The 12754-nt window shown below is 36.5% G+C and overlaps 1 protein-coding gene across 1 annotated transcript in view; it reads right to left on the bottom strand.

The window, feature by feature from the left end:
• The window catches only part of FRMD3 (FERM domain containing 3), a 431322-nt gene that overhangs the window by 258690 nt on the left and 159878 nt on the right, over positions 1-12754 (bottom strand). Inside the window, exon 3 of the mRNA XM_053702458.1 lies at positions 939-981. Within this exon, the coding sequence (XP_053558433.1) occupies positions 939-981 (43 nt within the window). The remainder of the gene's footprint in view (positions 1-938; positions 982-12754) is intronic.

Here is a 12754-nt window from a genome sequence, read left to right as displayed (position 1 = left end):
AACTTTATGTCCCGTTAAAATCACTGATATATTATCACCAATTCTTTTTTCCATGGTCAGTGTTAGTTACATTATCAACAATATTTATATAAACAAAACACATCTTTGTATATATATTTATATTTATTTACTCAAATGATTACTTCATTACTAGCATTAATTAACTATAGCTCCTCTGTTTTTCATCCTACCCAATAAAAATCTTGACCTGCCTTGACTCACTGCTGCCACTACCATCCACGTGACAATCTACCCCAAATCTTATGTCTCAGCACCCTCAACCTGTAGACTGTAAGCTCTCTGGAGCAGGGCCCACTTCCTCCTGTACTAGATTTGTTTAGTCTGTTATGTTTTTGTATCTTGTCACAAATCCTTGTTTTGTTTACCTCTATCTTTGTACCTTTATCCGTGTATAAATAAATGACAATAACAATACTAATAAATTAATAAATACTTAATAGCTCTTTATTTTCTTTGTCTACTACCAAGGGATAATTTAAAACAGTACTATGTACACAACAGGAAGTACAAGAAAATACATAAACACTGATTTAATTATTTGTTTCATTTTAAAAAACTATTTATTTTACCCAACTCTCTTTTCAGTTGTGATTATAGATTTTCTCATCTTGGTATTTACATAGTTGATTTATTGTTTTCTTTAATTAACTGGAGAGACATATGCAGTCATTTCAGGAGGAGACCCAATTTTATCTGTCTCCGAAAGACTCCAAAGAGATTAAACAAAAATGTTGAGCAAATAGCATACCCCCGAATGTTCTTCACAATGGCTTGTTTATCCAATGGTTGAAAGTTGCATCATTGTATGTGTTGACAACATTACAACTAGACCTTACAGGTTAATACATACTGTCAACACCATTTGTTGATATTTGCCAGACAAGGCTGTAATTACACAGTAGGCTGAGAACACTTACATTTCATTTGCTTGACAATGGGCTTGTTAGGATCGAGCCAGTGCTGAAAAGAAAAATGAGAGATCAGTAATTAAAGTGTGAGTCAATATTAGTGCGCACTCATATTTGTATAATAGCTAGTGTATCTGCTAAGTTCACAGAGGCTAGACAGATACAGTTCACTATACTGTTGGGCTTCCGAAATGCTAGTAATGATATCACAGCTTACTACAAATTGTGCAAAGGTTGTGGTTCAATGCTGTAACTGGAAGTTCAAATATAAAATTTACTTTTATTCTATATATTATGACTTGATTTCCTGTAATTTAAGTTATAGCTGTGGTTTTCCATAACGCTCCAGATAGACAGGAGTGTATCCTACAATATACAGAACCCTGAGCCAACAATGTTCTACACAGTAATTGTTTGATCAGTAAAGGGACATTTATATTTGTCCCTTACTGGATGCAAAAGACAAGATAAGAATAAGATAAACTTCAGATGGGATATACTGCTAATAAAATGATAGGTTTTAATGCTTTTAAAACATGTATTTTGTAAGTATTCATTTTGCAATGTCACGCTTGGAGATATATACTGTGCGTATATAAAATTACTTTAATGCCCCTTTAATGAAGTGCTGTTGATTTTTCATCTTTATTGTTTTATTAAGTCTTGTTATTATCTTCCAATAGTACAAGATCAAAACTTGTAAATTATGGGTGTATTGAAATCACAATAAGTGCATGACATTTCTTTGCTGGAGCATGAAGAGACTGAAGACATTAAACACATTTCAACTGGAGGCTTTCACCAAATGCTTACTTAGGAGCGAGCTGCACTGAGTATAATGGCGCGGTCGGGCCGGGCTGTGACTAGACAGCTGGCCAGATGCGCTCTGTGTAGAAAACAGACCCGCTGAGAAGAGCACAGAGAGCGTGTCTGGAAAACACTATTTTTTAATAAAACTTTGCAGGCAATATTAGGTTATATAACTCTAGCACAAATATAATGTTATATAAATCTGCACTATGTGCAGAATTATATAATATTATTTTCTATGTTTACTGACCCTTTAAAGTACCCTGTTGTGCAACTATCGCTGCTGATTGGCTCAGTGGCAGTTTCCACTCATGACCAGTTGTGTTCTAAAGGTCCTAAACAGTACTATAGCTCAGGTAGGATACTCAAAAAAGGTCCTACATGGGATCCCACTCTAAGGGCCTTGATAGCTGTGCATCTTTAAAGGACAAAACCAACAATTCCGTATAATAAGGAGTTCAAGAAGAATACTGAGAGTACACTGTAAAAATCTAACTGAAGTATGCAAACAAAATTACATTAAAGGGACATTAAACACTTTGAGATGGTAATATAACATGATAAATTGTATATATAGATAAAACTGTACAATATACTTTCATTATTTATTTTGTCCCATAAGGGCCTATCTATCAAGCTCCGAACGGAGCTTGATGGCCCGTGTTTCTGGCGAGTCTTCAGACTTGCCAGAAACACAAGTTATGGAGCAGCGGTCACAAAGACCGCTGCTCCATAACCCTGTCCGCCTGCTCTGAGCAGGTGGACAGGAATCGCCGGAATTCAACCTGATCGAGTTATATCGGGTTGATTGACACTCCCTGGTTGAGCTGCTGGTGCAATGCTGAATACGGAGAGCGCATTGCTCTCCGCATTCAGCGATGTCTTGCGGACCTGATCTGCACTGTCAGATCAGGTCTGCAAGACATTTGATAAATAGGCCCCATAGTCTTGTAATTCCACTCTGAAATTGTGAGCTTTTCAGTTTCTGTTAGAAGTGCAGAACACTGTTATATTTCACACAGCCATTGGCTGCACACTCTAGTGACCTACGTATAACTGTCCCTAATTGGCTATATCAGAAAATGAACCTAAGTTACAACATGGCAGCTCCCATTGTTTTATAGACATTAAAACGTTACACTTAATTTGTCAATATTTAAACAGCTAATGTTATTCTCAGACTAATCTTCTCTTTGAATACATCATTCTATCTAGCATCTATTTAGTGTTTAATGTCCCTTTAAGAACATAATTATTTTTTTATTAAAAGTAAAAGTAAAAAATAAAAAAGTTAAATCATATTCAATGTAGATGGTAAAATTAAGGTAGAACATAAATTTCCAAAAACAAAGTAAAAAAAAATAAACAAGATGACAAAAAGGAAGAATAAATCCTTGGGCGTATTATCTTTTTTTTTTGCAAATGGTTAACAATCACCTAGATTACGAGTTTTGCATTAGTGTTTTAACACTGAAAAAATGGCAATTTCAGCGTTAAAACAGCAACGCAGCCATTACGAGTCTTTCGGTATAGCTGTACCGCAAGCATTTTAGCCTGTAACGCAACGTCAGTCCCGCACTCAAAAAAATGACGTTTTTGCGTGGCATTTCCATAGCGCTGCCATTATAAGTTTTGCGGTGAGGCTAAAATGCTTGCATTTCAGCCTATACCGACACGATCCATTCCGCAATCTGAGACCAGTAGTTATGAGTTTTACGCAACAAAACTGTTACAGAAAACTCATAACTAAACTGTTACAAAGTACACTAACACCTATAAACTACCTATTAACCCCTAAACCAAGGCCATTCCACATCACAAATACCTTATTAAAGTTATTAACCCCGAATCTGCCGCTCCCGACATCGCCGCCGCTAAATAAAATTAATTAACCCCTATTCCGCCGCTCCTCGACATAGTCACCACTATAATAAAGTTATTAACCCCTATTCCCCGCACCCCAACATTGCCCATACTATAATAAAGATATTAACCCCTATTCCACCACACTCCAACATCGCTGCCACTAAATTAAGTTATTAACCCCTAAACCTCTGGCCTCCCACATCACTGCCACTAAATAAACCTATTAACCCCTAAACCGCCAGCCCCCCACATCGCAAAAAAATAAATTAAACTAAAAACAATTAAACCTAACAACCCCCTAACTTTATATTAAAATTACAAGATCCCTATTTTAAAATAAATAAAAACGTACCTAGGAAATATTAAAAACCTAAGTTTAAACTATGAATTAAACTAAAATTACTATTATAAATAGAAAAAAAACTAACACTAACCCCCGACGATCCAGTTACAGTTTCTTAAGTCCAGACATCCAGGCGGCGAGGTCTTCATCCAGGCGGTGAGGTCTTCATCCATCCAGGTGTCTTCTATCTTCATCCCGGCGACGCGGAGCGGGTCCATCCTGAAGACATCCCGCACAGGGCATTCTCTTTATACGTTCGCCGCCATACACTGAATCTTCAATGCACAAGCCTTTTCGAAATGACGTCCATTGCATTCCTATTGGCTGATTTGATTTTTTAAATCTTATGAAGAGGATGCTCCGCGCCGGATGTCTTCAGGATGGACCTGCTCCGCGCTGCCGGGATGAAGATAGAAGATGCCACCTGGATGAAGATAGAAGACGCCGCCTGGATAGATAAAGACCTCGCCACCTGGATGTCCGGACTTCAGAAACTGTAACTGGATCGTCGGGGGTTAGTGTTAGGTTTTTTTTTTTACTTTTTTGGTGGTGGGGTTTTTTTTTTAGATTAGGGTTTGGGCTTTTCTTAAAAAAGCTAAATGCCCTTTTTCAGGGCAAGAAAAAGAGCTGAATGCCCTTTTAAGGGCAATGCCCATACAAATGCCCTTTTCAGGGCAATGGGTATCTTAGGTTTTTGTTAGAGTTAGGATTTTTATTTTGGGGGTTGGTTTTACTGTTGCGGGGGTCTTTGTATTTTTTTTCAGGGAAAAGAGCTGATTTCTTTAGGGAAATGTCCTAAAAAAGGCTATTGGTAGTTTATTGTAGGCTAGGGTTTTTTATTTTATTTTGGGGGGGCTTTTTTATTTTTATAGGCTTATTAGATTAGGAGTAATTGTTTTTATTTTGGATAATTTTGTTTGTTATTTTTTGCAATTTTGTATTTTTTATTTTTTTGTAACTGTAGATTATTTTTTTAGTAGTGTTCCTTTTTTTAATAAGTACTTTAATTTATTTAATTGATAGTTATTTTAATTTTAGTATAATAGTAATGTTAGTTTAATTTATGGTTTAAACAGTTTTTTTTAATTTCCCAGGTAAGTTTTTATTTATTTTAAGATAGGGATCTTGTAATTTTAATATAAAGTTAGGGGGTTATTTTTTTGCGATGTGGGGGGCTGGTGGTTTAGGGGCTAATAGGTTTATTTAGTGGCAGTGATGTGGGAGGCCAGATGTTTAGGGGTTAATAACTTTATTTAGTGGCGGCGATGTCGGGGAGCGGTAGAATAGGGGTTAATATCTTTATTATAGTGTGGGCGATGTTGGGGTACAGGCGAATAGGGGTTAATAACTTTATTATAGTGGCGGCGATATCAGGAGCGGCAGATTAGAGATTAATACATTTATTTCAGTGCCGGCGATGTCGGGGGCGGCAGATTATGGGTGTTTAGACGTGTGGTTTATGTTAGAGTGTTAGGTTTAAACGTAACTTTTTTTTCCCCATAGACATCAATGGGGTTGCATTACGGAGCTTTTCATTCCGCAATCGCAGGTGTTATTTTTTTTTCTAACACTTTCTCCCCATTGATGTATGTGGGGAAAGCGTGCACGAGCATGTCAAAGCAGCGCTTGGATTTTGTGCGGTATGGAGCCCATCGCAACCATATCGCACGCACCAGGCAGCTTTTCTAAAACTCGTAATGGCAGTGCTATGGAGGGTGAAATAACGCAACTTTTGTTGCGTTCGTTTTGCACTCTCTATAGCGCAAAACTTGTAATCTAGGTGTAAGTAAATTATGTCTGTACATTTAATGGTTTTGTCTCACTGAATCTAGGCTATTGAGGGTTTTTTTAGAAATACACAAAGCACTAATTGTACAGATAGAAAAAATAAAAATTATTGCAAAACGAAGTACACAGTAAACAGCTTAACTTGATTTGTTTGTTGCTGTTAGTTCCAGGTGTGAATTGTCAAATGTGCTCTTCCCTGTGAGATTCTGCATTCTAGTGAGCTTTCTTACGTTCTATGAAAGTAAGCTTGCAACTTGCCAGCAATTTTTGGTTCACCCCCTTTTCTTAGATAATTTTGGGCTAGATTACAAGTGGAACACTAATTTATCGCACGCACCTAAATGGGTAAATTCGGCTCACAATAAATAACCAGCCATTACAAGCGAGCATGCAGTAGCAATTAGCGCTCCAAAAATGAACCAATGTTAGCCATATACCATTTAAGAATATTAAAGTAAATTTGGACAAAGGTAAACTGATAGACTTAGCAACTCAAAGTGTTACGAGGCAGAAGAAAAATTCTAAAAGCCTATATTTGTGAAGCCCTATTTAGTACATAATAGTGTTTAGTATATAATTATCAGAAATAATAATTTTGCGTATACAAACAATTGCTTTGAACATATCCAGTAAATAGTTACAAGCCCAGGTCCCCTCTCTTGTCAAGGGATTCTATTTTGTAGTTCCATCCTTTACAAATCTATTTTTTTACTGCCTACGTGGAAAATGTTGTTTTCATTATACAGACACCTGAGCTGTTTACATAGACATCCCATTGCAACAAAGGCCTTCTATTTGATTACAGGCCAGCGTCTTCTCAGCCCAATAGTTATGCACAGCATTTTAGGTAAATTGCATACTTTTTGGGTACATATGTAATTCATCCAAACCCATAGTGGGCTAAAAGTATAATTAGTTCTAACCTTTTCTCTCTTTCCTTTTAATCTTGGTTTATCAGTTTTAGGCATTTTCTTAGTTTTAGAAACACACACCATTGTTTTAAGATATAATTATAAACATTCTAATTTATGTGCAGATGGAAAAAAACAGATACTAATTACATTGTAATTAAGCACTCAAGAATGTCTCCTATTCTTGGCTAAATGCAGCTTTAACACAACTTTATCTTATAAAGAATTTCTAAGCTACCAGCACATCTGTGATACTGTTTGATTGTATTACAGAATGCAATGTATAATGATCTGATAATGTAAAAACTGCACTTATTGATTAAATGATACAGTACATAGTATTATTTGTGGGAAGACATAATGAAAGAAAATCTGTGACTTTCATAACTTAAAGGGATATAAAGTGCAAAAAGAAAATGCTCTAATGTGTTAGAGTATTGTATTATTGTCACTACTGCTTGCATATAACTATGTGTTTAACCCTTGCAAGCTTAGCTTCAGAGCAGCGATACACTGCTAAGGCCTAGATGAGTATATCTGATGCTCCTGAGCCTTCCTAGGCATACTTTTCAACAAAGCATACCAAAAGAACAAAGTAAATTTGATAATAGAAATGAATTGAAAAGTCTCTTGAAGTGACGTGCTCTATCTGAACCATGAAAGTTTAATTTGACTTCCATGTCCCTTTACAAGGACAGTAAACACCTTGAGATTTTTAAATAAAGGGCTAGATTACAAATGGAGCTGAATTTAGCGCTAAAGCTTGAGCGCTAATACCACTGAAAATAAATATATTGCGTTCACAGGATAGCGCATGTCTTACAAGTTGACATGCGCTAACCGCTTGACTTCAAATACTGTGACCGCACTAAGTTCATGTGTATATGTGTGTTTATAATGTATGTATATACATATATACACGCATAAATGCACGTTTACACATATTTAGACGTATATATATATTTATTTATATATTAACAACAAATAGAGGAGCTCAACCAGGCGCAAACAAAAAATTTCAATAGCTTGTCTTCTGGCCAATTACCCCCCAGGAGCAGCCTCTTTATTCCCAAATGTGCTTTTCACAGTGGAGAGCTATCCTGAAGTATATCAATCTGAACCCGCTTATACAGGTCAGTCCAGGCCCGAAATACCAGCCAATTCTCTTCTGAACAAGGAACACGGCAGCCCCATATGATATTTAGACATATGTGAGTGTGTGTGTGTGTGTGTGTGTGTGTGTGTGTATGTGTATGTATGTATGTATGTATGTGTATATATATATATATATATATATATATATATATATATATATATATATATATATATATATATATATATATATATATATATAAAAAAAATCGCCCTTTCCAGTCAAACACCTTGATATATACCATATAACCCTTATAACTTTTTAAATTGATATTTATATGAATATTTGCTTGTGCAATGCTGCCCCCTGCAGATTTGCAGCCAATCGGCCGCTAGCAGGGGGTGTCAATCAACCCGATCGTATCCGATCGGGCGGATTGCTGTCCGCCACCTCAGAGGTGGCGGACGAGTTAAGGAGCATCGGTCTTAAGACCCATGCTTCTTAACTCCTGTTTCCACATGGAAACAGCTGCATACGGCTGAATATGGGGCTTGATAAATCGGCCCCTGTTTATTTTAATGTATTAATGTCGTGTTTGGTGCAGCTTTTTTTTTTTTTAAACTCCCTACCATTTACGCAAGGGGGCCTATCTATCAAGCTCCGAATGGAAACAGCAGTTATGAAGCAGTGGTCACAAAGACCGCTGCTCCATAACCTGTCCGCCTGCTCTGAGCAAGCGGACAGACATCGCCGCAAATCAACACGATCAAGTACGATCGGGTTGATTGACACCCCCCTGCTGGCTGCCTATTGGCCGCGAGTCTACAGGGGGCGGCGTTGCACCAGCAGCTCTTGTGAACTGCTGGTGCAATGCTGAATACAGCAAGCGTATTGCTCTCCGTATTCAGCGAGGTCTGGCGGACCTGATCTGCACTGTCGGATCAGGTCCGTCAGACTTTCTTAAATAGGGGCCAAGGTCTTCAGTCACGCTAACCTGAAGAGCATAAAATGCGATTTGCATTTATTTTTAACTTGTAATATTGCACTAAATTTAGTTTACCGTGTCACTTGTAATCTAGCCCAAAATGTTTAGTTATGTGTAATGAAATAACTTTGCATTATATTTTCATTATTTATTTTGCCACATAATGTGTGTAATTTAGCTCTGAAAATTGAGCAATTTCAATTCTCATAACTTGAAATGCACCTGCTGACATTTCAAGGCTAACTCTGCTACATATATGTTCCTAAGTGGCTTTATCATATAACTGCAAAACAATTACATCAACAAAGAACACAGGATGGGGGAAAGAACAGCAAAATAATATGCACAAAAACCTTGTTGGGGCATATTTATCAAGCTCCGTATGTCTATAGACTGCTGCTCCATAACTTGTCGGCTCTGAGGCCATGGACAGAAATCAACCTGATCGAATACGATCGGGTTGATTGACACCCCCTGCTATCGGCTGCAAATCTGCAGGGGGCAGCATTGTACCAGCAGTTCACAAGAACTGCTGGTGCAATGATATTGGCATTTATCGATGTGCAGCAGACATGATACGCTACTTCGTATCATGTCCGCTCGCACATTGATAAATATGCCCCATAAAGTATAATCCAAGGTTTTATGCCCCAGGGTGTGGAGAGAGACAATTATTATATAATTGTAAAAAGAGCATACAACTAAAGAAGGTTTGCTCACCCCAAGGTTAGAAGGTTAATGATTGCTAGAAGAAGCGCAGAAATATCTCTCAGATGGCTCCTAATGTTAATTTTAAGTTCAGTATCTTATTTGTTCTGTTTTTTTTTTTTTTTTTTTTTTTTTTTTTTTCTCCTTCTTTTCCTCTCTCTCTCTCTCCCCCTATCCCCCCCCACCCTATTGCCTCCAGCTATTGGTAGATATATTTGTGAATTTGAGTATTTCAATCTTAGCTGATGGCCACTACAGGATTTAACTTAGTTGAGGAATTTAAGCTCCTTTCCTGGAATGTAGGAGGAATAACCTCAGCAATAAAACGTAAGATAGTTATTCAAAGACTGGGGAAATTAAACCCCTCAATTGTTTTCCTACAAGAAACCCACCTTAAAGATGTTGAAATATCTAAACTTCAGTCTAAATGGGTTGGGGAAGTCATAGCAACCCCATGTGCCTCTAGAAAAAATGGAGTTGCAATTTTAATTAATAAAAATTTGACCTATAAGATTTTGAGTATAGAAAGGGACCCAGAAGCTAGATTTCTCTTAGTACAAATTCAAATCCATGAGGCCAGAATATTTTTATGCAATATATATGCTCCTAACAAATATTCATCCAAATTCTGGAAATTAATCCAGTCTAAACTATTTCCTCATATTAACCAAAATGTTATAGTCGGGGGTGATTTTAATATGTCTTTATCTACTGATCTCGATAGATTTGACACTAGAAATAAACAAGAATATGATCGGCAAGCTAAATATTTCAGATCCTTTTGCGATAAGATGAAACTTGTCGATATTTGGAGAATTAAAAATCCCGACTCTCGGAAATTTACTTGTGAATCCAAAACGTATAGGACATTTTCGAGAATCGATTATATTTTATTATCCGAATCTTTATCTATATTTAGGTCAACCCCCCAGATACATGATATTGTCATATCGGACCATGCTAGCATATCGATCCTGTTTCCCTCTCTAAGTCAACATAAGAGTAATAATCTTACGTTCTATTTTCCTAAATATCTGTACAATAATCCCAGATTTAAGATCTGGCTGAGACAAACTTGGAGAGAATACTGTGAAAACAACATAACCTATATTAATAAAATAGAGACTTTTTGGGAAACGGCTAAAGCAGTCATAAGAGGAGAGATAAAGGCTTATTTGAGTACCATAAAAAAGAAAGCGGCTGCACAAGAGACACTATTAGTAAATCGAATCAAAATTGCCTATGAAAGGTATAATAATCTACGTAATGACCAAAATTGGAAGAAATATATTGAAGCTAGGCAGGAAAGGGATATTGTAATAAAGCAAAAAATTCAAGAGGTTGAAACTAGAAATAATCTTCTTTTTAAAGGCTTTCATGGTTGTTCCGCCAAATTCCTAGCCAAATTAACCAGAAATAGGAAAAAGAAAAATTATATTCTGGCTATAAAGTCAGGTACTCAAAGATACGTGGACCCGAATAAAATTGTTAATTTCTTCCATACTTACTATCAACAATTATATGCTGGAATAGAACCAGATACAATCCAAGAAGATAGGTTTTGGTCCAGGATTAATCTTCCGAAAATGTTAGACTCAGATATAGCAATATTAAATGCCCCTATAACCCAAGAGGAAATTAGAAATGCTATAACCAAGTCTAAATTAAACAAGGCAGCGGGTCCCGATGGCATTCCAGCTGAATTTTTCAAAATTTTGTCGGAGGAAGTAGTAGAGTCTCTGGAAAAACTTTTTAATAATTATTTTACTAATGATCAACCAATTTCAAAATATTTTACTGCTGCAAATATTTCCTTAATCCTTAAAAAAGATAAAGACCCGGAAGACCCTGCATCTTACAGACCTATATCTGTTCTCAATACAGATTACAAAATATTAACGTCAATCATAGCTTCCAGGCTCTCTATTTCTTTCGATAAAATAATACATCCCGACCAAACAGGCTTTATGAGTTCTAGGAACTCCTCAAAAAGTATCCGCAAAGTACTTACATGTATAGATTACTTATATAATACTGATCCAACACAACTCACACAAGTTAAACAAGACAAAGCCCTAGTTAGCCTCGACGCCGAAAAAGCGTTTGACGCAAACGCTTGGAATCACCTATTTAGAGCGCTTGAACAATTTGGCTTTAGAAATCAATTTACCCGATTCATACATAATATCTATAGAAACCCAATCTCATATCTTTTAGTTAACTCTAATGTCTCTCCTGCGCTGACATTAGGTAGAGGTACTAGGCAAGGCTGCCCTCTCTCGCCATTTCTTTTCAATATAGCTCTCGAACCATTAGCAATTTGGCTTAGAGACGTTATTAGTGGTATCAGAATTGGCCCACAAGTTTTAAAACTTCTAATCTATGCAGATGACCTACTGATATTTTTAGGAGATCCTGTACAAGAAATTCCTGCTCTCTTAAATTGCCTAAGCACTTTTAGTTCATTTTCAGGTTATAAAATCAACTCAAAAAAAAGTGAACTAATGTGGATTAAAAAGGATAGCCGTGCCAAGTTTAACTTCCCGTTCCAAACATCAGAAACACTTAAATATTTAGGTATTTATATTCATCCCAATCCCAATTGCTGGTATCAGTTGAATTTTCCTCCCTTGATGAGGAAGATTAAAACTGATCTAGAAAATTGGACCTCTCTTCCTTTGTCGATTTCGGCGCGCGTTAGCCTTGTTAAGACAATCGTATTTCCTCGATTATTATATCCGCTTCAGAACCTACCCTTACTGATTCCTGCGATAGATCAACATAAATTATATTCTTTCTTCTCTAGATTTATTTGGAAAAATAAGAAACCACGTATTGCACTTAAAAAACTAATGAACTCACGTGATTCCACGGGACTAGCGTTGCCAAATATACAATATTACAATATCGCCTGCTTAGCTAAAATCGCCATAGACTGGTTAGCGGACACAAATATTTTTTCATGCTCGATAATGGAAAATTATATGATAACTCCTTTCTCTATTAAAGCTAGTTTGCACTGTCCAGTAAAGGAGTTACCCTATAATATCAAGGGATTGATAACTATAAATAACATTATTAGAGCTTGGCAGAAATTTTGCTCTATTACTGGTGTTGATTACTCTTTTTCCGAATTACTCCCAATAATTGGAGTGGTCGATTTCTCTCCTGGTTATTCTCAGGCAACTTTCAAGAATTGGATGGATAAAGGACTTATTAATATATATCAAATTTTTCATGAGGATGGCTATATATGTTCATTTGAGTCTCTTGTCACGCAATTTGATCTCTCCAGACAAGATATGTTTGCTTATTTTCAGA

This window comes from Bombina bombina, chromosome 2 (genome assembly GCF_027579735.1).
Source record: "Bombina bombina isolate aBomBom1 chromosome 2, aBomBom1.pri, whole genome shotgun sequence".
Taxonomy (NCBI): Eukaryota; Metazoa; Chordata; class Amphibia; order Anura; family Bombinatoridae; genus Bombina; species Bombina bombina.
This window is presented reverse-complemented; position numbering and strand designations above follow the sequence as displayed.